Source organism: Rutilus rutilus (assembly GCF_951802725.1).
Source record: "Rutilus rutilus genome assembly, chromosome: 6".
Classification (NCBI taxonomy): Eukaryota; Metazoa; Chordata; class Actinopteri; order Cypriniformes; family Leuciscidae; genus Rutilus; species Rutilus rutilus.
Window position 1 is genome coordinate 38,039,355 of NC_140214.1, and position 26,135 is coordinate 38,065,489.

A 26,135-nucleotide genomic window follows, 5' to 3' on the forward strand; every position below is an offset into this window, starting at 1 on the left:
GTGGTGGACAGGGTTTACATTAAGACAGGAGTTTGCCTTAATCTAGTTGATCATGCATTTCTTTTCTTTTATTCCACAGCTGATGTGTGCAGTTTTTTATTGCTTGCATTAAAATAATTTTCTCTTGTTTTGTTTTTTAATTGCAGTCTTTTTCTTCTGCCATTCATGCTAATCAGCTCTGCAATCTTAAGCTTTTCTTGGTTCAGCTGCACACAGTCTGAAAAGGTTTTTTGGCAGTTTGCTAAAATAAAAGACCCATTCTAAGAGCCTTTAAGCTGTTGACTTTTCTACATTGAGAAAGAAGTAGAACGTTAAACGAACAACTTAAAAAGGCATGACAAATCATGACATAAGACTGACATCACTCACATCGCACCAATGCATTATCCCTCATGAACAAATATAACGTCTGATGTTTGCACGTGCATACCAGTTTACCAGACATCGTTCATGAATAAACATGACGTCTGAACACGGACAAACGGTACGTGTTGACGCGTCAAAATTCACGCGTTTCGTTCAAAGACTTTTGAACGCGATCGCTTGCCATAGTGTTTACCACTGACTTCGCGGCGCTCATGTCCTGTCACTCACGAGTCACGGCTCACGTCGCGAGACAGTCGCGCAGTATAACGCAGTAACGCAGCCTGCTTACAGGGAAGTAACAGTAATCTAATTACTGTTTTTGCAATTGTAATCCCTTACTTTACTCGTTACTTGAAAAAAGTAATCGGATTACAGTAACGCGTTACTTCTAACGCGTTACTGCCCATCAGTGCTGATGGGTGACTTTTCTTTTTACTGGAACAAGGCACTTACTTATTACTTCTTACTTATTCCTCTGAAGAAGCCACAGCGTGGCAAAACGTCAGGAATTTTTTTTTAGCTTTTAGCATTCATCCTACTGATTCTAATATGAAATTTATTCTTTTTATTCTTTTTCTAAAAAGAATCTAGTTGTTCCTTGCTAGGAAAAAAAAGGTTCTGACACCTTGAATGAACCACTATCTAGTTATACTAAATCACATCTTTATATTCTGGCTTTGAAGCCAGATCCAAACTTTTGAGAGTCTGGACGGTCCTTATGTGTGGTTTGGAGTGGTGGACACTATTTACCAGTGTATTGGGGTGTGTGTAGTGTTGATACAACCCCAATTGGGGAAATTAGTGATGTGGACTACGCTTTAAGAGTGGATTGTAGTGTTTTACACCTTAAGCACAGTGTGCCTTTTGTAAATTGATTGCCTAGACTCTCAAATACTTGGAGGTTTTTGTAATTGAATTGTATGACAGTTTAAGCATAGTGTCAATGGACCTTTTTTAAAGATAATTTCAGGTCCTAATATGGACCTGAAAATAGATTAAAATTTGTAGTTTCTAGCAAAGGATCAAATTGAAAATATCAGTAGGTGATTTGTTGGGAGTTCTCCCTTTTCCACCTTTTCCCCCTTTTCCCATCTTTATCTGCCTAAACTTGGAGTTTAAAACTGAGATATTTAAATTTTGAGATTCCAGCAACCAGGTGTGCTTTGGTTCCCCCCGACTGGAGGGAGTATGGTACGTAATAAAACAGCTCAGCCTCGTCGACGGGCTCGTGGAGCTAACTTTGCTTCCTAACCATCTGAGATTACTGTCCCTGAGAGAACATTAGGCGATAAATTAGAGATAAAGTATTTTAAATTGCTACAAGCAGTTCATCATGCAGAAATTATAGAGAAGGTACAGAGAACACATATATTTCCAACAGAGATGACTAGACAAGTCAATAAATTGACCTCCTTTATTAAACCTTCTTCACCCAATGTAGAAACTACAGCTCGGGTCAAACAAAATACAGATACATGGATGCAAGTCAATATGAACATCCTTAAGGAGCATTATGATTTGGTAATAGCGGGGGGTCTGCAGGACCTGCCCTCTTTTGAACAGATTGCTTTGGATAAGGCAATTGCCTATGGAAAAAATAGGTATAAAAGCCGTTTAACATCTACATCTATTTCAACCTTGACAATATTAGTGGATAATAGCGGTCACAACGGGGTTGATGAATGAAATGGTTCTTGTCGATCCTGCCTTGTTGGAGGAGGAGTGGCCAGAGTTGAGGCCTTCTTCTGGTCCGGTGGGGAATGTGGGCCCCAGACCAGAACCTAATTCCAACACTAGCATCATTTCTAGACCTAGCCCTTACCCCTACCCCAAGCCTAACCCCAATCCTAATCCTAACCCCAATCCTAACCCCAACCTGGACCCTAATCCTAATCCCAACCCTGATCCATGGCTAGAGTTGAGGCCTCTTTCTGGTCCGGTGGGGAATGTTGGCCCCAGACCAGAACCTAATTCCAACACTAGCATCAATTCTAGACCTAGCTCTTACCCCTACCCCAAGCCTAACCCCAATCCTAATCCTAATCCAAATCCTAACCCCAATCTGGACCCTAGTCCTAATCCTAACCCTGATCCTAACCCTAATCCACTGCTGGTTTTGCAGTATTCAAACCTAACTATAGTGCGGGATCATATATCTGCCCCTGGAGAGAGCAGGTCCGGTCAGGCTCCTCCTGAATTGGAGTTGGGGAACAGGCTTCAGATTTGCACAGCTGAAATACATCCAGCTGTTGCATCATGTAGTTTAAATAATAGCCTGAGCCTTCAACTGAATTTTTAACTTAATCTATCAGAGGGCTCTGATATGGGGGATACAAATAGGGGTGAGGAAGATGATCTATCTGCTATGAGAGAGGGAAGGGTTCCACAGTCCAATGTGGCGGTGATTCTCCCAGGGTCACAACTCTTAGCAGAAGAGGAATTAGAACCTCCTTTGGGAGAGGAAACCTCCTCGAGCCGAGGTAGTGACATGGTTGAGACTAGAGCACCTTCACATAGGAAACCCACCCGTCACTGTAATACATACCAAAAAATGGTACAGTGGAGAGTAGAGGTTAAACAACCAATCTTAATAATAGGGGATTCCAATTTGTCTAGGATTCAAAAAATGTAACATCCCTTGATCCAGATAGACAGCTTTCCTGGAGCTCAGATTCTCCATTTGAAGGAGATTCTGGGGAAATTGGATCCTTGTTTTAGAACCTAAAAAGTCCTTCTCTCAATTGGCCTTAATAATTGCCTTAGGAAAAACAAACTAACTACTATACAGGGGCAGTTTCGACAGTTAATGTCACGAGCCAGAGGTCTTTTCCCGCGGGCGGAGATCTGGGTCCCTTTGATTCAGATTTCAACACAACTTCCATTGGAAGTACAAACCCTAGTAAGGGAAGTGAACCTCTTTTTAGAGGCTAACTTCAGAACCTTGAGAGGGATTGAAGAAGATCAGTTCCTAGTGAATCAGAGGGATTCGATCCATTGGACGGCTGGTACGGCAACGAAAATTCTTAATAATTGGATGTCTCAGTTAAACTTAAAATAGGGGGACCTAGAAATGTCACACAGCCCCTTTCACATATTTTAAATCTTTCACTTACCTTCTCTCTTTCTGAGGTTGAGGAAACGCTGCTGGAGAGAGGCCCTTTTTTTCATTCCTACACCGCTTAGAGTAGATAGGTGGGGGCTTCTCAGAGATCTCCATTTGTACCATAGGAAACTTATGGACCATTTTGGTTATGTCACGGATTTCTCTCAGGAGCCGTTTATCAACCCTTCCTCTTGGGAACCTGAATGGAATTCTATATCAGAACCCATTAAACAGCTAATCAGGCGAGATGGACGAGCTCTTGAGAGGATTTGCTTTTATGGGGAGAGGGAGAATAATTTGTCAATGGAGGAAAGAAATGCACTCAATCATTTAAAAGCCAACCAGGACATTGTGATAAAACCTGCAGACAAGGGTTCGAAGATTGTGATTATGGATAAGAATCAATATTTGACCGAAGCTCACAGACAATTAAGTAATACAACACATTACTTACCTTTGGCTGGTTCCCTCCAACTGGAGACCCAGAAAAAGATCCGGGAAATTGTTGGTGACCTGTATGAAAAGAAGATAATAACAGCTAAACAGAAATACTATCTTTTCTGTGAAGATCCCCCACAGCCTAGGAAATTTTATTTATTACCTAAGATTCATAAGCCTCCAGGGACCTGGACCATTCCGAATCAGGTTCCTGCTGGACGACCGATTGTATCGGATTGTGGGAGCGAATCATACAGGATTGCGGCCTTTATTGATTATTTCCATAATCCTTTATCACAAAAACACGATAGCTATGTTAAGGACACGTTTGACTTCATAGCAAAGTTAAAACAGATAAAAGTGCCACCTGGTGGGATGCTTTTCACCATTGACATCGATTCTCTCTACACTAACATAGATACCCGATTGGGCTTAAAAGCAGTACAGGAGATCTTTGAGAAGTACCCCGACCCTTCTAGACCAGACGAGGCCCTTCTTACCCTGTTGGAATTGGGCCTTACTTGGAATGATTTTGAATTCCATTCAAAACAGTATCTCCAAATTTCTGGAACAGCAATGGGGAAGAAATTCGCCCCGGCATATGCCAATATATATATGGCAGACTGGGAGACAGCGGTGTTTTTCAAATTCCATAAGTTACCCAGTTTTTATGTTCGATATTTGGATGATATATTTGGTGTTTGGAATTATTCAGTGATTGAATTTACAAATTTCATTGCGATCCTAAACGAGCATTATGCTTCCATCTCAGTTAAATACAATCTACAACGGGATAAAATTGAATTCCTGGACACTGAAGTATATATTGCTAGGGGGGATAGTGGGGAGCTTTCTCTGGGAACGAGGGTCTACTTTAAGCCCACCGATACTCACGCGCTATTGCATAAGGCGAGTCATCACCCGAAACACACCTACAGGGGAATTGTGAAATCACAATTAATAAGATATAATAGAATTTGCACAGCAGTGGAAGATGTTGATTTGGCTACTAGGACCCTCTTCCAAGCCCTCAGACATCGGGGTTACAGTAGAACCTTCCTTAGAAATATAAAGGTGGAGGTTCAACAACTTTTTCAACAAGGGTTGAAACCTAGAGAAGAAAACCGTAATAACCATCTGGTCCCCTTTATTTCGACCTTTTCTTCTGCCTCCCTAGCATTGAATTCGAAGTTAAAAACCAACTTCCAGAGAATACAGGATCGTTTGGAACCACTTACCTCGTTCAAAAGTATAGCAGCGTTTAGACGAAACAAAAATTTGAAAGATTTATTGGTACATTCCTCCTTGGGTGGCAGACCTAAGAAAGATAAATACAGCGGGTTTCTTAAATGTACAAAATTTATTGAAAATAAATTTACTCACTTGGGTGCACCGGTCTCACATGTCCTGGGGTTACGGTCGTCCAACCTGGTCAAACGCTCAATCGATGGGGCCGGGAGGGTTACTTACCTTTATGAGCATTTCAGACTTCATGGTAGCACCAATTTGTCTATTATGGGGATAGAAGCAGGATCCTGGTGGTCTGACAAACAGAGATGGATGAAAGATATGTTCTAGTTTGCTTACTCAGGTGGGGCAACAGGAGTCTCTCCAGGACCTTCATGATGAGGGATGTCAGGGCAACAGGTCTATAGTCGTTGATGACTGATGGGTGACTTTTCTTTTTACTGGAACAAGGCAGGTTAACCTAACCCTAACCCTAAAGCAGGCAATACAGGCATCCTTGAAAAAATGTACATTACAATAGTCTTAACTATGGCTATTTAAGGCTCTTGTAGTACAGCTGAAAAAGGTTTTAACAATTCTTCAGTGCTTCATTGATTATATATTGCACTTCTAAAGTGATTTTTTGTAATTTTGTCTTTAAAGGTGCAGTGTGACATATGCTCAAGATGGACACACAAGGAGTGTACCACTGCAACCCTTGCCTCAGAGCATTTCAAGTGTAAAAAGTGTGTGTTAAATGCATATTGTTTGCCTCAAACTGTTGAAAAGTTCTATGTTGTACATATTGTACAATATGTACCTATTTGAAATTTGTATTAAAATATTTTTCAACCAGTCTATAAACAATGAATGTTTTTATAATTTATTTTCTTTTAGTAAGATACACAGAAATAGGTTATGAAGGGGTATGCTGGTAAGTGTGAGAACTAACAAAAAAGGATACCCCAACACTTCATTTTCTATGAAGCAAGACCTATCAAAACAGGGGCTATCAAAACAGCATACCCCTGTATAAACTGTATTTTTTTATTAAACCAGGGGCTATCAAAACAGCATACTCCTTTATAAACTGTATTTTTATTAAACCAGGGGCTATCAAAACAGCATACCCCTGTAGAAACTGTATTTTTATTAAACCAGGGGCTTTAAAACAGCATACCCCTTTATAAACTGTATTTTTATTAAACCAGGGGCTATCAAAACAGCATACCACTGTAGAAACTATTTTTTATTAAACCAGGGGCTTTAAAACAGCAAACCCCTTTATAAACTGTATTTGTATTAAACCAGGGGCTATCAAAACAGCATACCCTTCACAAACACTGGTATGCTGTTTTGACAAAGTAGGCTAAATTGACAGACCCCGCTATAAAACTCAACTTCCGGTATGCTATTCTGACAAAGTATGGTACATCGACAGACCACCGGCCAACGAGCCCGTGGCAGAGGAGATGTTAGTGGAGTTCGAGGGAATAGAGGATTGCCTGCCCTCAACCTTGCCGCAGTGAGTGAGTACATACTGGACTGGGAGATAGATTCATTGGTCCCACCCTCCCTCTTCCACCACCACTTCTAGTTCCAGCCCTGTCTTCATCGTCTCCTGTCTGCCCTATTGTTCACCCTTCACCTCCTCACTGCATCGGGGATTCACCTGGGGCATCCAATGAGCCATCGTCACCGTGACTGTATACATTATTATATAAAGCAAAGGACGTGATAGATGAAATGCCAGAAATAATGCTTTTCTCTTCTGTGTTTTTTGCAAATATATCTAATTATGATAATATTTATATAATCATTCAAATTAAATATCTAAATAACATATTTCTATAAGTACTTTTACAATTTTTTTGAATATTCAGCTACCCAGCAACATTAACATTATTTTATAGTTGCAAAATAATAACCTAAAAACAAGCATCATGTAACGTGCTGTATAAATAATTTTAGGTTATTTAAAAATATTTTATGGTTTCAAAAAATAAAACCTAAACAGAATGTTCCTAGAATGTTATTTGGTTCTCAAAAAAGAACCAAACGAGAACCAAATACTCAAGAGTGTGTGTGTGTGTATGTGTGGTTTATAAAGACACAAATGTTTGTAATGACATGGGTAATGCAATGTAAACATGGTTAACAAGGACACTTCCTGTGTCCTCGTAAACCAAATAGCTTAAAAAAACAACATACTAAACTTTTTGAAGTTCAAAAAAGTTTTCTAGGTTGGGTAGGTTTAGGGGTTGGGTTAGTATAAGGTGAGAGAATATACAGTTTACAGTATAAAAAACATTACACCTATAGATAGTCCCCGTAAACATTCAAGTATGTGTGTGTGTGTGTGTGTGTGTGTGTGTGTGTGTGTGTGTGTGTGTGTGTGTGTGTGTGTGTGTGTGTGTGTGTGTGTGTGTGTGTGTGTGTGTGTGTCAGAGTGAATGGGAAAAAATGGAAAACCTTCTCTTTTTTATTTTAAAGAATGATATTGCTAGTGTTGAATACAATGTTTAACCCCTTGATTTCATGCGAACTAAAGTACATTTGTTCATTAAACGAGTCAGGTAATTAACTCTGAACCTTTTTATTTCACATACTTTCAAAATGTGCAATCATTACATTACACAAAACATTTAAGATGTCATAGATACAACAAATATTAATAAATCCCATTCAACCATAAGCTAGCCTACCCCGTAACCAATTTTGACTGTTTTTGATATATTCTACCTGTATTCTACCTGTTCTAAAAAATTCTACCTGTACACCTAATTTTAACAAATTACCTTTGATGAAATCAGTCTGTTGGAACTAATTCCAGTGTTTGCTTTTTCTGAACATCACATTTACTCATTTGGATGACTCTGAGCAACTTTTTTTCATATGAAAATTTAGATTAGGAAAGTGGGCGAACCTCTTCCCACATGTGGAGCACTGGTGCGGCTTCTCTCCAGTATGAACTCTCTTGTGAGATTTCAAGTATGATGAGGTAGAGAAACTCTTTCCACAGTGTGAGCACTTGTGCAGTTTCTCTCCAGTATGAACTCTCTGGTGTACTTTTAAAGCACTGGATGTAGTGAAGGTCTTCCCACATTCAAAGCACATATGAGGGCTCACACCAGTATGTACACGCTCATGCTGTTTTAACTTTTGCAGATGTGCAAAACACTTTCCACATAAAGAACAAAAGTGAGGCTTCACAGTAGCATGAACTTTAAGGTGTCTTTGTAAGTATGTCGCCAAAGCAAATGTTTTATCACACTGATCACAGCTGAATGACTTCACTCCAGTGTGAGAGAGCAGATGATTTCTGAGAGCGCTTTTGGATGTGAAACTCTTTCCACACTGTGTGCATGTGAACGGTTTTTCTCCAGTGTGAACTCTCATGTGCGACTTTAAGCATGCTTTGTCAATGAAACTCTTTCCACACTGAGTGCATGTGAACGGTTTTTCTCCAGTGTGAATTCTCATGTGTCTCTTAAGGTCTGGTTCATGTACGTAACTCTGTCCACACTGAGTGCATGTGAACGGTCGTTCTCCCGTGTGAACTCTCATGTGTACATCCAACTTTCCTTTCACAGTGAAATCCTTTCCACACTGAGAGCATGTGAACAGATTCTCTCCAGTGTGAATTCTCATGTGTCGCTTAAGGTCTGGTTTATGCGTGTAACACTTGCCACACTCTGTGCAGGCGAAAGATCCTTTGACTCCAGATTTCCCAGCTTTTCTGAGTGTGAATTTCCTTTTAGTCTGGGAAATGACTGTTTCTCCATCTGCAATGCGAAATAACGAGGTTTTTTAAATATACGTTGATGGTCTTCATTCACTTCAATATTGAATATTCTTTAAAGAAGGACAAATGTAAAACAAGAAGAAATGTAAGTGAATCTAGTTTCTAGATGTATTTTTTATGCATGTCATGTTTATCTTAATGTTTCTTGTCAGTCATTAAAGAGAAAGAAGGAAAACACCAACCTGTTTCTTCCTCTGTATCTTCATCTCTCATTCTGCAGGGTTCTTCCTCAAAGTCCATCTTTACAGTAACATGTCAGTAGTTTCTCCTGGAGTAATTCCTCCTGCTTGCTGCTTCTTCTCCTGTGGGAAGATGGGAGTATTCCCAGCAATTAAACTCTCATGAACGGCTGTGGGAGCGGCTTCACTGACTGAAGGTGTGAATTGTGGTCGCTGTTGCTCATTTAGCAGATGATCATCACACTTACAATCTGTGAGCCTAAAATTGTTTGCATAATTCAGCTCACAGCCTGAAGTTCCCCCAAACACCTACTGTACCTACCCCCTCCTCCATTAATGTTAAGAACAAAGACTTCTTTCAATTCTTCAATTACCACAGCAGTTCAGAGAGAAGCTGAAAGAATATTGATGAGGGTTGATTGCTGTTATCAGACATCAATTAAACGTGAATGTGTGCAAACCCATACGTAAAAAAAAAAAAAAAATTCAAATATATTTCTATATTGCTAAAACAGGCAGACACCTCTTAGAGGGCAAGAAGTCCTCTGGTACCAAGCCCAGGAAGGACAGGACTTTCCTCTGATCCACATGCAGTTTCTGCCCTTCACCCATCTAGAGACTAATCCCTAAGGTCTTGGCCTGTGACTGCCATAAGAATTCCTCAGGACATCAGCAGCAGTGTGTGAACGCAAACACGTCCCGGGATCGATGCCGGGATGAGGACCTAGTAACATTGCCCGGATCAGTCCCGGAACATGCCCTGTGTGAACAAAAGCCAGGACCAATGCCGTAAAGGGTGTATCGTAGTGATGACGCTGAAACTGAGATAGTTCATCAGCTTAGTGGAACGGTATGCAGTGCGCTAGTTTATGATCGAATCAGAAAAAAATGCACGAGCGTGGTTTCTCGAGAGAGAAATCGCAGATCATAAGCAAACTTAGATGCTGTGGAGATATTACACGTCACATCGATGTCACAAGTCTTTACGGGATGTGTGTGAACGCACTCACAGATTCCGGAAAATCACTGGCAGTGTGAATGAACCAGAATCAAACGATCCCGGGACACATTATCCATGTATTTTCCGGAATCTCTGTGTGAAAGGGGCTAAAGAGAGACCACAATGATCCATCCAAATCCATTCATAACTATGTTTGGAAACCTTAAAACTGATGCAAACTACATACAGCCATTTCATATTACTCAGATAAATAAGTATTCTCAGTGACAGCTATTTGTAATGCTACATCTTACACAAATTCAGCTGTTAATGTACAAATGAATAAATCCATGACAGTTCGATCTTTTTCCATCTTGTTTGGACTCTTTGGACCTAGAATATTGCCAAATGTCTACTTGTGGTGGTTTGGAAAGTGAGAAATGCATTGGTAAAACTTTAAAGACACTTTAAAGACTTCTGTGTGCTTCTGCAAATGAGTTCCACAGGGGAACGAAGGGTGGGACACACTCACAAAGACAGATCTGCCTGATTCTGATCTTCTCTGATGAGTCCAGTTTTCAGTTTTCAGCTTTGCCCAAAACCTGGTCCTCTAATGGTTAGACAGAGATCTAGAGAGGCTTACAACCCACAGTCTCTCGCACCCACTGTGCAATTTGGAGGAGGATTGGTGATGATCTGGTGGTTCTTCAGTAAGGCTAGAATCGGGCAGATACGTCTTTGCAAAGGACACATACCTCAAGACACGTAAAAGATTACCCTAAAAGAAAAATTGCTACATTATTGTGGCATAAAGTCACCCAACAGCAATGTGACTGACTGATAGGGAGAATGCCAAGATGCATGAAAACTGTGATTGGAACTCTTCCTAAGTTAAAACATTAGTATTGTGTTGTCTAAAAATGAATATAAACTTGTTTTCTTTGCATTATTCGAAGTCTGAAAACATGGCATCTTTTTTCGTTATTTTGACTAGTTGTCATTTCCTGCAAATAAATGCTCTAATTGACAATATTTTTATTTGAAATTTGGAAAAAATGTCAGTAGTTTGTAGAATAAATCAAAAATGTTCATTTTACTCAAACAGATACATGAGAAACTGCTAATTTTGCAGTGGTCTCCTAATTTTTTTCCAGAGCTATATCAGTATATTATTTTCTAATTTACGTTAGAGGTAATATAGCTAATAGTTAACAAATAATATTTTGTTTATTTGTTTAATGCATAATAAGGTTCTTCACTTTATTAGTTTCAGAGAAGTAAGTGAGCAAGCTTTATTTCTATAGCACCTTTCACAGACAAAAAGCCACAAAGTGCTTCACAACAGAAATTTACATCAGAATATACACATAATATAAAAAGGCCAAGACAATACAAGATCATATCAACCCAAAAGTAGCTCATTAAAAGCCTGAACAAATAGATGAGTCTTAAGTTTGCACTTGAAGGTATGAAGAAACAACAGTTTATCTTTCCATAAGATAACGTAACTCTTCCATAGCCACACTCAAGCAGTCTCGGTTCCCCCATCTTATAATTCACTGCAATCCCCAAAGCTCCTCTGGACACAAAAACCACAGCTATATTTTAAAGGGATAGTTTACCCAAAAATGAAAAATCTGTCATTAATTTACTCGCCCTCATGTTGTTCCAAACATGTAAGACTTTCGTTCATCTTCGCAACACAAATAAAGATATGTTAATGAAATCTGAGAGATTTCTGTCCCTTCATTGATAGTCCATGCAACTAACACTTTGATGCTTCAAAAAGTTCATAAAGAGATCATACACTGCAAGAAAAATATTTCTTATTTCAAACGGAAACGAGGTTATTTTTCGTACCCCCATTATTTTACTCGGTTTTAAGCAAAAATCTCGCATCTTTTTTTTTTTTTGTGGAAACCCAGACAACATCTTATGTCATTTTACTTGTCTAGTATGCAGCTTGATTTAAGTTTTTTTTTTTTATATATATATATATATATATTTTGGACTGGAAACAAGACAAAAATGGGACCCATGCAGGCAAAATGAGTCGCATTGAGCAAATTTAATGTATAATTTGTTGGAATCAGACAAAAAAATGACTTGAGCTACACCTGTTTGAAGTCAATATAGTCAGCAAAGTAAATTTTAAGAAAAATCAAGTTAAAGTTATCTGAGGATTCCAAAACTAAATCACCAAGCAACTGTTGGAAATCTCAGAAGCGAAGACCAGGAGACTTGGATGTATCTTCAACAGGACTCTTTATAGAAACGTTCAGTTTCATGCTGCAGTCATCAAGTCTGACTAAGGGAGCTATGCATTGTATTTTATAGGAATTCAGTGGGCAGGCCTTAAAGGTGTTCACCTTACACACAGCTTTAGAAGTGACCACTAAAACAAAAGCATCTAAAGACAATACAGGCAATTACCCCCGACTGTGAAGATAATAGTACCCCAAATGACCTGGGGCCGTATGTATAAAGCCACTCAGAGTAAAAATTTAGTCTTAGGTCTGTCAAGATTCTAAGAATTACATAATTTTACTCTTAATCCTAAACTTCAGAATAAGTGTGATTCATAAAGGTTCCTTAAGCATGGTTCACACGGCAGGATAATTAGGCAGATTTTACCCCCGATTCACCCCTTCCGACAATCTTAAGGATGCTCCGATTATCGTAAAATAATCTGGGGCCGTATTCATAAAGCATTTTATCTTACCACAAGGAGTACTCCTAAATCGCACTAAAAGATTTTAGCTAGGAGTTTTCTCTTAAAAGTTATTCACAACGCCTTTCAGACCTACTCTTAGTAAAGAAAAATGACAACTCCTAAACTAAGAGTGAGTCTTCGTTGCTATGGATGACGTCATTACTCATGCACGAGCTTGACTGAAGTGACCACCTTGATTGGCTGATGATTGTAACGCGGGAATGATTCCAAACCCCTCCCCTACGATGATGATTGACAGGTGACAGGTCTGAGAATGCGTGCGCTACACAAGTAGTGCGAAGGACGGAAGATGATGAATAACTGAATAAATAGCCTAAATGAATAAAGAGTAAGGAAAAACAAGCCTAGCAGCCTAATGAAACATATGGATTGATGCAATATCTTTGCAACATTATTGAATTAATCTGTCACTATATGCCTCTGCCTACGTTTGCAAAGAGAAGAACATTTTAATTTGATTCACAATCAAACGTTACAATTAGTTTACATGCAATGAGTAGCCTAGTTTTGGTTGTTGTTGGTGGCGTTATTGCATCCCTAGTTATGCCTACAATGCTAAATTGTTCCCTCGCGATTGGAAGCTCCTGTAGCCGCCGTATACGCATTTCAAAACATCGCAACGTGAAATGCCACAAAAAGCGGTTTGTGAATAGGTCTTAGTGAGTTAGGAGTCCTCTCGACTTCTTTTAAGCTGTCCCAGGCTTAGGTGCTACTTTTAGGGCTAAAATGCTTCGTGAATTACTCTTAGTCAAAAAAATTAGGAGTCCTAAAGTTACGAGAGACACGCCCATTATTTTTAGGAGTTGCTCCTAAATTTGCCAGTTAGGAGCTACTTTTAGCCTTAAAATTCTTTGTGAATACGGCCCCTGATCAGATATTCCTGCCGTGTGTGGTGTGTTAAGACTGCTCTCGTCTGCTCGGAAGGACTTCGGGACCGCTCCGATCTCAAATCGGGGATATCCAACATGTTGGATTTATTTGGCCCGATTTCTTCTCATGTGTGGTGTCCCCAGGGGACAAACGAGCACGCAGCCTGTGGACTGTGGAGTGTAGCCAATCAGAAAGCGAGGTGACGAGGCGTCGAGGAAGCACCGGGAAACATAATCAAAACAGCCGGCGGCATGGCGCACCAGAAAGTCCGGTAGACGTCGGAGATCATCGCCTTTTCTTTTGATAACGTTTTTTTTTGGTTAAAAACAAACTACAAACTATCGCCACTGCATCCTCTTCGTCCGCCATGATTGTTTAGCTACTCTTAAGTCACGTTTGATCTCGAGTTATTTCCCGTCTGACCTGGGAATGCTCGGGAGTCAAATCGGTTCGTGTGTGATGTGTTGATTTTGCCGTGTGGCTGCGCACCACACACTGTACGACCAAAACGGTTAGACCCGTGATTTTTTATCCCTGTGTGTGGGGTCTCTCAGGTTTGGAAAATCGGCCGACAATTTTAAAATCGGCCCGTGTGAACCAGGCTTAAGTGTCAAGACTAGGTCACAGCTCCTAAATTATTCAGTAGTGCTGGAGAAGTCTCCTAACCTAGTTAGGGGTAACTGATGGCAGCAGAGACGAGGCTGCGCACTTTTCAACGAAAATATGATGTATTGGAGTTAAATGATGACGGAGTTGATCATCAAGGTATTCTTTTTGTAACTAACCTTTTAGAAATTTTGTAGCAATGAAATGAAAGTAATAATTATATTTTTGGCGACTGAAAAAATGCAGCAGTGCACCGGTGATGACTTGAGCTCATCAGTCCACAGTAAGCAGGGTCTGAAATAGCACTATTGTGACACTGACCACACCAAACATACAGTAGTGGCCAAAAGTGATGTGCAGGTTTGTTTTTATTTATTTTTATGACCCTACAAGTTTGCTTGAACCATCAAATTATGAGGAAAATATTTTTATATTTATATATTTTAAATATTTTAAAATATGAGGAATAACAAAACACTAAACTTAGTGAAGGTATTTATCTGACAAAATTATTTCAAGTCAAGTCACCTTTTACAGCAGATTTCCATTGATTACAGGAAAATGATGCAACAAAGTCAGTTTTGGCTGTACAACAGCTTTAGAAGAAAATAGTGTCATTGTCCAGCTTAAGTAAGTTCAGTGTTGATTCATTTCCATTGTAAAAATCATTAGTTATCCATTTATTTATTTCTATTTATTCGCTCTGAAAAAAAAAATCAGACATTGTCTGCAACATAGTCAATTATTAATATTTCATTGTCCTCTCGTTTTTTCATGTGTTCATATGTCTGTACAATTTGGCATGTTTCATTGTGTTATCACATAAGCAATTGACTCAAAGCACAACTAGACAAAACACTTACAAAATCGTTAACACATTTTTAATACTATTTGAATAAAGGGTGAAATCTGTCAATTTTCATTTGCCTTATGTTTGGCCACTACTGTGATCATTGACTTTCCAACTGATCTTCAAATCTTGCAGCAAAATCAAGCCACTTTTATGAGGATTTCAGGCTTCCCTGAGTTGTTGGATCCATTGATGGAACTCATGTTTGCATCATTGCTCCTCCAACTGTAAATGAGGAGACATCTACAAATGTGTGATAATTTTGCACAATGCAAAGCCATTTTTTTAAAATAAAATGTATTTTAGTGTCATGCTGCAGTGACCTCACCCCTTGCAGGATCCCTATTGGCTGATTCAGTGGTTGAGGGCGGCCATTTTGGGTTGACATCATTGCAGTCCTTGATGTTAAATCCAGATTTTGCAGTCCTCCAAATCTTGCAGTCCCACTTCAGTCAGCACTTAAGAATCAGTCTTATACTTTACTGAAAGTTGCTTTTAGCTTCTTTATAAAAGTCTCCTACTCTTAGAGAAGTCCTACTTTTTGCTATGAATTTTTTGACACTTAAGTCAAAACTTAAGACTATTCTTGAGAGCATTTCTTAGAAGTTTTATACATACGGGCCCTGGGGCCGTATTCACAAAACATTTTAAGGCTAAAAGTAGCTCATAACTTTGTGATTTAGGAGAAACTCTTAAAAACAATGTCAGTCGTAAATTTAGGACTCCTAAATCTAGTCTCTAAGAGTATTTCACAAAGCCTTTTAGCTCTAAAACCAGCTCCTAAATCTGTGAAACATTAGGAGTAGTCAAGAGGACTCGTAAGTCATTAAGACCAAATTACAAACTATCCTAATGGATGTTGCCGGCAATCCACCTCAGATATCCACCCAAAGTCACTGAACACCATTAAGACAACAGTGATAGAGCCTTGGGTGCCGCAACTTTTCTTCATAAATGCAATAAGATTTTAATCTGTAGCAGTTGTTTTCACACTTACAACTAATCAAATAGAGTAGGCAAATATAATAAGCGTATTTGGCGTTCTGTCCAAGGGGATCGAGGCCTCTCGAGATGATTAGATAGACCGTTTGGACCTACTCCTCCCAAACTTTGTTTATAAAACATCATTTGTGGCTTGAATTCTGCAATCTCTCGAGATGCAGACATGTAAGAGGCTGATTATACTGTCCTCCCTTCATGTATAATCTTTGCGAAGTTTATAAAGTCCATCCATTATAGAGTTAAGAAATGCTAGTTGAAATTCCAGCAGTTATTATATCTTGATAACACGAATACAACAAAAAGAAATACAATCTCCAATTAGACTCATAAACATAGCTTCAAATAACACAAATGATAATTCACAGATTACAGTAATGCCGTTGACATTAAACACATTTGCATATTAAAATAGATTATTTGTATATTTCCTAAAATATTTACGATTTGCATTGAAAAGCTTAAGATAACACATCACATGCTTAAATTACAATATTTTTTCTAATTACTTTCCAGGTTAATGTGAAAAATATACTTCTGATTTTCCCAAAGCAAGTAGATAAAGAAAATTTTACAGCTATTGCTCTTCAAAACTTCCAAAAGCAAGGATTGACAAGGAGTATCCAAGAAAACTCCCAGTCTGAGCAACACACACCAGTCATGTGCCCAGCTGCTCACTTCCTGCTATACATTACCCACAGTTTCTTAAACGTCCACTAGATGGCAGTTTCAGACCAAAATTAACTTATTGTGAAACAGGGTACAGAACACTGACAATTAGCTGAACATATACTAGTTTAATTAGTGACACTTAGCCTACATTTTAAAACCTTTATTTGAATATGGGAACATTTTTATTTTTAAAATCTTAATTTGAATATGTTATATCATGATACCTCATTCCACAATATTTCTATGATTAAATTGCTAAAAAGGTCTGCACTCTAAAAATCTTTTATTATTTGACAGGAGTTTTTTTTTTTTCTTCTTTTTTTCTTCTTCTCCCGTTTCTTTTATATGGGCACGATGTTTATGAACGGCAATTCTTGCCTGATGTGTTATTGTTCCCATTATTTATGTGCCGTCCCAGATGGAATCAAACTGGAGTCTATGTCAAACTTGGGTTCATATGTTTTTTCTGATTTGTAATTTGGTTGTTGACATGACTTTCACTGTCACACAAGTTAAAAATGAATATAATTAATTTTGTTAATTTTATAATTAATCATTTTAAATGCAGTAAATGGTTAAACATTTATTTGTCTTACATGGACCTGTTGTTATAAAAACTGCTGTGTAATTAGATTTTGTAAATTTTTGAGCCAAATCTCAAAATTGTCCTATGGTGTGACTGTTTTATAAATTTTATAAATGAAAAAGAAAAGCATAAAGATTGTAATAAATACCTCAGGCATACTTTACAAGTGTTTTAGTAAATGCAGGGTTCCCACACCTTGGTTAACTTCAAATTCAAGAACCTTTCAAGGACTTTCCAGGTCCAATACCCTCAAATTCAAGGACTTAATGTGGGGATATATATGTGGTGTTCATGTCTTTCTTTCTTCAGTGGAAAAGAAATTAAGTTTTTTGAAGAAAACAAAACATTTCTGTTTTTCTACACAGAATGGAAACGGCATTGATTTGAACTTTAACATTCTGGTTACCATTGAAGTCCATTGTGTGGAGAAAAATCCTGTCATGTTTTCCTCAAAAAACTTAATTTCTTTTCCACTGAAGAAAGAAAGACATGGACATCTTGGATGGCACTGGGGTGAGGAAATTATCAGGAAATTTTCATTTTGAGGTGAATTAATCCTTTAACTTAACGCGTAAATGCGCGTAACTAACGTAAATCTAGCAAGCTAGTGTGCATAGGCCACGAAGTGTTGGCGAAATAACACTTTCATCCGACCGGAGGGAATAATATGGAATTGTTTCCCAGAAAACTGCTTGCACAAAATAAATTCAAGCACTTTCAAGGACCTGTATCGGTGTGTGTTTATTTTCCAAAACTTTCCAAGGCCTTGAAAAAAAAAAGTCAGATTCACAAACTTTCAAGGATTTCAAGGACCCGTGGGAACCCTGTAAATGACAATAATTATTTTAATCCATATATTTCTAAGAGCATAGGAACTTGATTAATTTTGTCACTAAAAACCTTGTCCTCCAGTGTGACACCATATCCTGATTTTAAATTGGGCAATTCCACTAACAACATGAATTAATTGAAGAACCCCATTCAAGATCATGTTAGGCTGGATCCCAAATGGCACACTTCATGAGGACTCGCGGTCTCGTGGCCTTAAATTGCGCATGCTCGCCTTTGTGCCCTCGGTGCGGACTTCAGCGAAGCCCACACTTTCGCACCCTCCACACGAGTTACCTACCCAGGCATCATTGCGGACATCCAATCAGATAAATGAGGGGAGGAGTTTCATGGCTGTTTGACTTTCGATAGCATGATGTCATCTAGCCTGTCCCAAAATACACTCTCTCATGGACTTGAGCGCCCCTTAGGTCTGCACTTCGTGACGTCACCAAGTGTGAACCCGGAGGAGGTCCACAAGGCCGGAGTGTGCCATTTGGGATCCAGCCACACTGAAGCCCCTTTGAAGCCCATGACATGTGCACATGGTAAGTTTTTGTCTCAGAATTTTTTTAATATTTAACTTTTTGGAACCACTATAAAAGTGTTAAGTTTTGTTGTCCTTTGGTGCGACATCCCTAAATTATATTGTTTAATTAAAAACTGTATGTTAAACTACTTAATCGTGGGAAATTATACAAATGTGTCTTGCTAACTGCTAATGACAGGCTAGCTACGAATTGCAGGTCATTAACTGACTCAAAAGGCTGAAACATCCTTTGGTGTGACAGATAATATCCACAGCGTCCCCAGGCGGAAAACCAACCTTGCAACATGGGGACTAACGTCCAGGTAAGATGAAAATTGGAAATTGAAAATTGTCTCGTGAGAAACGAGAACGAGCGCGAAACACAAACTGCTTTACGGCAATTCGACATAAACACACACACCCCCCTCAATACTAGCTATAATAACAAGTGATGATGGATCATTCTTCACATGTTCCAGCGAAAATACAAAAGAGACGGTTCTCGGCGGAGGAGTTGAGGGAGAGGAAGAAACGGTGACATGCCCCCACGGAAGAAAATAACCCCTGAAATGACTTCTGGTGAATATTGTGGAAACTAATTGATACATTTTGATAAATATATTTCATACATTATAGCATATTATAATACAGCTTATACAACTTATTAGGCCTATATATTTATAGAATAGCAAAGTAGGCCTAATCAATATATAAGACTGAACCACATATAAAGGCTATCATGATCATTTTGCCAACAACGAACCACGGATTTGTTTACTTTATAATACGTTTTATTTTTAACTTAAACAAATACAACATAATAACATTCAAAACTCATCGGCTTAGACTGCATATTTGAAGAAAAATAAACAGTAAAAAACAGTATTCATTGTCCCTCACGCATGCAGCCACGGGTAGTCATTTTCCTATTGAATTCTATATTTTTGTGCTCTTTTCTTTTTCGACAGCTGCTCGGAGGTAGTCATTTTTACATTTCCCGCTGTTGTCACCTTCTTATACTGTCTATGGTTGTCACGTCTTGTCGCCATCTAGCTACGATACATGACTCACAATGACTGAAACGACCAATTAAAAGGGCATTCTCTGATGATGTTCCAAGATGTTAAAAACGCTACGCTGATCATAGACAAACGGGGAGAAATTAGTATCTACCGCAGCGTCGGTTTTTTTCTTGTCTTTGTTCATAGTCTGACATAATTAGAATCTATGTGTCTGTCATGGATTTGCACTGAATTGATTCTCAAAAATACGTAACAAAGTGCGTTCCGTATCAGTTCAATACGGAACAAGACTTTTATGTGTCAAATACGGGACGATTCCGTATTATACGGAACGGTTGGCAACCCTACTTGGGCCTTATAGTGCTACATAATAACCTAGGCTAATAACCCTGATCCTGGATGTGTCTCTGCATTCGTGTTTTAGCCTAGGTCAAAATTACGTGTCTGCTAACTCGAAGCATCAGATTTCGTAACGGATTAGCACTAGTCATCAATGTCTGTTCAGTTTTACATTGTGTAGAAAATTTACACATTGTGTAAAGGTGACGCCTGTCCTCTCGATTTTTTTGTAGCTACAAGCGCTGGCAAGCGACAAAGTCCATGCCACGCAAGGGCCAGTCCAGACCACCACAACCAGTAGTGTCGAGTATCGGCGAGGAGTCGGATCATGGCCTGTAAGTTTTTTCTCCCAAAGCACTTCTATTTCAGACATTGTCGATATTGCAGAAACTTATTGATGGTTTGTTCATCTTTTCAATCAGAGAAATGAATGCCCATGAGCTTGGTGTTCAACCACTGGTTAGAGAGGGAGAAATTGAGGTTTCGGAATCCAGGTGAGCTTGCTTTGCACCTCATATTGTGTTGTAGTGTATTTGTATTTGATTTGGGTTGATATGTTTCTTTTCTGTTTACTTTCCACCTGTTTATTTAGTTGGTCATGTGTTTATTGTTATGCTTGCAGCATGCACTCCCTGGATATTAGTAAAGACGAAAACCAAGATTCACCAGATGAAGAGGCAGTGAATGATTTGAGGAATACCAAGTAAGTAATGTACATTGTGTTTCATTTAGATCCACTGATTTATACAACCATTCTAAGGTGTTTATACTTTTGGGCTCACCCAAGTAATTTGGGCTTGGAAGATGGAGACCGCTCCGATGAGGATTTTGTCCCATCTCTTCATTTGAGGTAAAATGTCCTTGTTGGTAGTAAACTAGGTGGTGGCCTGCTTGTACCATACTGATTAAACTGATTATCACCAACCTCCTGAAGGGAAACTCCTGATAATAAGGCTTTAGAGGCCGCCATACCCCTAGTAGAATGAGCTCTGACCACCAAAGGGCACGGCTGGCCAGAGGACTCGTAGGCAAGAGAGATAGCCTCAACTATCCACTTGCTGATTGTTTGCTTAGAGGCTGGAAGACCCTTCTTAGGTGATCCAAAGCAGACAAACAACTGATCAGATTTTCAAAAAGGAGAAAATGTCTCAACGCATTGAAGACTGCCATCATCTCCAGGCAGTTTATGTGCCAAGAAAGATGATGACTCCTCCACAGACCCTGAACTGAGCGGCCTTCCATTACCGCTCCCCAGCCGGTGAGAGAAGCATCTGTCGAGATAGCAACTCGATGGCAAAGAGCTCCCAACACCGGACCCTGGGATAGGAACCAATATTTCCTCCATATAACCAAGGCGCGGAGACACCGCCGCGTGATCTTGATCGTACGAAGTGGGTTTCCCCTCGGGGAGAACCCTCTGGTTCTTAGCCACCACTACAAGGGTCTCATGTACAGTAGGCCAAAGGGTATCACATTGGACGCTGCTGCCATGAGGCCCAACAGATAGCAGCTACACGAACAGGCGATAGTGTGGCTCGCATCGTGACTGAATCCCATACCACACCAAGGAAAGTGGTTCTCTGTAGAGGAGAAAGCACACTCTTCTTGGCATTGAGTCTATTTGGGTCAGTATTGAAATCACGATTATGTAACACGATTATTTCACATGACTTTGGGAACATGTTGCATTTATTAAAAAGACACCTTTCAACAATTCTTAAAAAAATCTAAATTTGAACATTTATTGTACTTTTTGAACTATTAAAATAAATAATATAACAGATAATACTTCAATAAGTATTTTAATAATTCCCTCAGGTCCACTCATAATGCGGGATATTCCCCCGCAAACATTGATTCACTTTAGCATGTAGATTGTATGAGTAGCCTAAATTAATCCACACATATTATAAAATCAAATCAATCATTTTAAAACTTTCTCCCAGATGCAATTTCCCAGACGAGTGTTCAGCGGTGCTGCGTCTTCTCTCTCTGTCTCTCAAAATGGGTTGGACAAGGCAAGCATCAAAACTACACTCTCGCGTTTTGGAGTCAGGACATGACGGAATTGTCACTTGCACAATCGGGCCAGCATTGCATCATAACTAAAGCATCATAACTTCTTTTTAAGTCTTATCAGTTTAAACATTCAAGCTGAGAGAGAGCCTTTGAGTCCCTGGTATGCACAGTCTATAAGTGAGGTAATTTTATGCTACGTTTTATTTATAAATATTATTCTGTGGTATATCAGTGAAATTTGTTATAGGCTATTGTTTTTCTAACATGACAGGAATGTTACCCCCTCTCTTTAAAGGTGTTGCAACTTACCAGAATTGGAGGGAAAGATATAAGGGATTGTGTCCACAAAATTCTTGACAGGTATTTTTAACAGGATTCCTACATATAGGAACATGTAACATGCATAACACAAAACACGTTACTACAGTTTGCCTGTCGACAAAGGATGTGACTTATCTAAACCAACTTATACTATACACTTTATTCACCAGACCACTGTCTGAAACAAGAAAGCTGTGGAAAAATAGGAAGAGCTCCAGAAAACTGCATTGACTGCCATTTTTATATTTCATAAAAGGGCAAATTGATAAAAAAAATCTAAGCAAGCCTCCTCTGTCATCCGCACATACAGAGCAGCTGGAGACGATGGAGGAGATTAAATGCTATTTAATTATCTGAAATGCAATCATGTATAAAAAACTTGACATGGAAGGTAAAGAGGAGGGGATTCAACAGGTGCAGGGACAGGGAAAGTATGTCAGGAGCTATCAGATGGTCACCTCTCTGTGTTGTTTTCTGGAATCGATTAATCAGAACCACATCTCTTTAGTCTACTCTTGGCACTCTCACCCATGCTACAGTTCTTGTAGATTACCACACACATGTCATTTCTAAATGGTGAATTTGTTTCCTCAGGCTTTTTACCAACCGGCTGATGGCAAAATGTAATATGAAGGGGAAGAAGCAGAAACTGCCTCTGGAAACAAATAAAACCTTTGAAGCAATTAAAGGTAAACAGCATTTTCCCACACGTCATTTAAGTTTAACACTAACTCACTTGTATTCACTACGTCAACATATTCTAGTGTCAGTGTTAGCAAAAATATTGCAGTCTTACACCTTCCTAACATACAGCGATGCGAGTTTACAAAACCCATCTTCAGTCACATGTATGCTGCCATACACCACACCAGTCACCATGGGTCTGTACAGTATTGCCACTTAATTGATATTTGACAGGAGGAATAAGGAACTTCAAACCTTGATGTTTTCACATAAAAAAAATATTGTATGTGAACTTTAATACTGAAATGTAACTCTGGTTTCCTTTACATATTTATATATTTTTTGTTTTTGTTCAACTCTTGCAGCTGCAGTCTTGAAATGGGGCAAAGAAGGTACAGAGGCTACAATCAAGCTTCATGCAGCAGAACACCTCAAACATGCGCCGGGAAGGAAGGGAGGTGGAGGGCATACAGGGGTGTAGGAATTTTTGCATGAGTACTGTATGTGTGTATTTTAGGGGACTTTATATTGTTTTTTGTTCACTTGCCAGTTCAATGTAACCATAAATTTGTTTTATTTATCAGCCTGTTCATATTTTCCTGAAAACCATTAAAGATGGAAAAAAAATATTGTCAGTTCAAACTATTTTTTCCTTTTTAATAGATCAGATGTCACTTATTTCCATTAAGGCTACTAAAATGTATTTGCATATCTTAGACATGTGTGAGGATAGGTAATTTATTTACAATTTTAAAGCAGTAGTTTTGCACACTGCTTTTACTATGACTAGAGTGAGTTTTATTGAATTACAACCTTGGAACCTGATGAAGGTTTGATGACCAAAACATGGTTTAATAAAGCTAATAGTAAGACAGGATTGAACTCTGGCCTCATTAACAATTAAAATAATACAGTTGATTTGTGATTTGATCTGAAATCAGTTCAAGAAATGTGTCATAAAAACTTGTATGAATGTCCTTTAGACATCTGTAAGTGACGTTGAAATGACGTCGTAAAAACGTACATTTAGAACTGCGTAAAGATGTCACTTGGACGTCAATAATGAACATTTAAAAGACGTTTAAAAAAGACATTTAATGAATGTTCACTATGTACGTCAATAGTGAACGTTAAAAAGACGTCGCAAAAACTTTCATTCTGGCTCCTCAGTGGACGTCTTCTGAACGTTCGACAAAGACGTTAGAATGACGTCTTTTGGACGTGTCTTTGCTCAGTGGGCTCTATCAGATGGTTTACAGAGCACATTTTAAGTGTCCGTGATGCAAATGTAGATCTCACCTTAAATGTCCTGTTGCAACCAAATGGGCACCGGATCTCCAGACCTGACTGAATATGGCTCTTTAAATGAGACAACAACTGTGTTAGGGTCCCACATTGAGCTTCACAAAAGTCTACACGGCATTTAAATGTTTTATCACACATCAGTGCCTGATGCTCTTTAGCAGATCGGTGATGTTCCCTGTGATGTCTGTATATGTAGGACTTTGATGAAGAAAACTACACCACATCTAAATCCTGATTTAGGCACATTTCTATGCAATGTCACATGCTGCACAAAACTCAGGATTGTACTGCTCTCATTATTACAGAAGTGACAGATAATCATGTTTAACTGCAAAAATCTAAACTTCACAAGCTAATACATGCACAGCAATAAAGCATGTGTACAGCAAACCCTAACCCTAACCCTTACTCCAATGCACTTTCTATATAACAAATGAAGTAGAAATATGAAAACCATGCACCCTTACAAGTAATATTATCATAAGACTAAAACAAAAAATACTTCATTACAGCATCTTAAATCGAACAAACGTGCTATTAGCTAATGGCTTGGCAGTCAAGTTAAACACTATTTAGCTGCATAAAACCTACACAATTTAAAGGGATACTTCAGCATTTAGCATTAAGCTTTGTATCAGTAGAAAACCTGTAGTATTTTCAAATTACCGTGCTTCCCTCCCTCATATCCCCCTGAGACGAGAGATTTATGTATTCTTCTTCTTCTTCTTGAATTTTATTGGCGGTTGACAAACAACAAAATGGTGTATTTCCGCCACCAACTGGTATGGAGTGTGGATCAAGACGACTTCTTTTTTTTTTTTTTTTTATTCTCTCCCACAAATTAGATTCCTCAAGAAACGGAAGAATAAAAATATAACACTCATTTCTCGAGTTATTTTGAAGAATATACTTTGGTATAAATTGCATTTTTATTTTTTTTAAATTATGAATTAACAACCTTCTTTCATTCTCATATTTCTGACAATGCATTAACACATGTTCTACTGTTTCCTCTTGCCCACAATAATAACATCTTCCCGTATCATGTTTACCCATTTTAAAAAGTGTATTATTTAATCTTGTGTGTCCAAATCTCATCCTTGATATTACTATTTCTTCTCTCCTGTTTTTCCCTGCAATTCTCATCTCTCCCACTTTCCTTTGAATTCTATAGAACCACCGACCTTTTTTCTCCTTATCCCACTGTTTTTGCCACCTTTCCTTTAGTCTCTTCTTGATAATACTCTTAACTTCATTCTTACTTAAATTAACAATTAAATTAATGTCATTGTTTTTAACTGCTTCTTTTGCTTCTTTATCTGCAATTTCATTTCCTTGGACACCAACATGTGCAGGCACCCACAAAAATACTACTGTAATCCCCATCATTTGAATTCTGTACATTGTTTGCATAATCTCTATTAAAATATCTGGTCTACTTTCTGAATGACTGTATTGTAAACTAGCCAATGATGAACATGAGTCTGAACAAATAACTGATTTCACAGGTCTTATTTCTTCTATCCACTGTATTGCTAATAATAATGCAACCATTTCCCCTGTATAAACAGATAGCTCATCACTGATCCTTTTCCTTATTGATAGATGAAACTCTGGGACAGTAAATGCTACTCCTATCTTGTTGTCTGAACTCTTTGATGCATCTGTGTATATCTGAACATAACTGTAGTACTCATTAATATATGTCTGTAC

The 26,135-nt window shown here is 38.6% G+C and overlaps 1 protein-coding gene across 1 annotated transcript; it reads right to left on the bottom strand.

Moving 5' to 3' along the window:
- Nucleotides 1-7,716: 7,716 nt before the first annotated feature.
- LOC311292369 (uncharacterized protein) lies at nt 7,717-24,476 on the bottom strand. The gene is made up of 3 exons (XM_084412043.1): nt 24,417-24,476; nt 9,122-9,241; nt 7,717-8,919 (listed from the first exon to the last, which is right to left on the bottom strand). The coding sequence occupies exons 2-3, from the start codon at nt 9,177-9,179 to the stop codon at nt 7,997-7,999; spliced, it is 981 nt and encodes a 326-aa protein (XP_084268169.1). The 5' UTR covers nt 9,180-9,241; nt 24,417-24,476; the 3' UTR covers nt 7,717-7,996.
- Nucleotides 24,477-26,135: the final 1,659 nt, after the last annotated feature.

Coding starts and splice junctions, on each gene's coding strand:
- LOC311292369 (XM_084412043.1), bottom strand. CDS start 9,179: ATGGACTTTGAGGAAGAACCCTGCAGAATGAGAGATGAAGATACAGAG. Junction 8,920..9,121: donor AGATACAGAGGAAGAAACAG/GTTGGTGTTTTC, acceptor TTCGCATTGCAG/ATGGAGAAACAGTCATTTCC.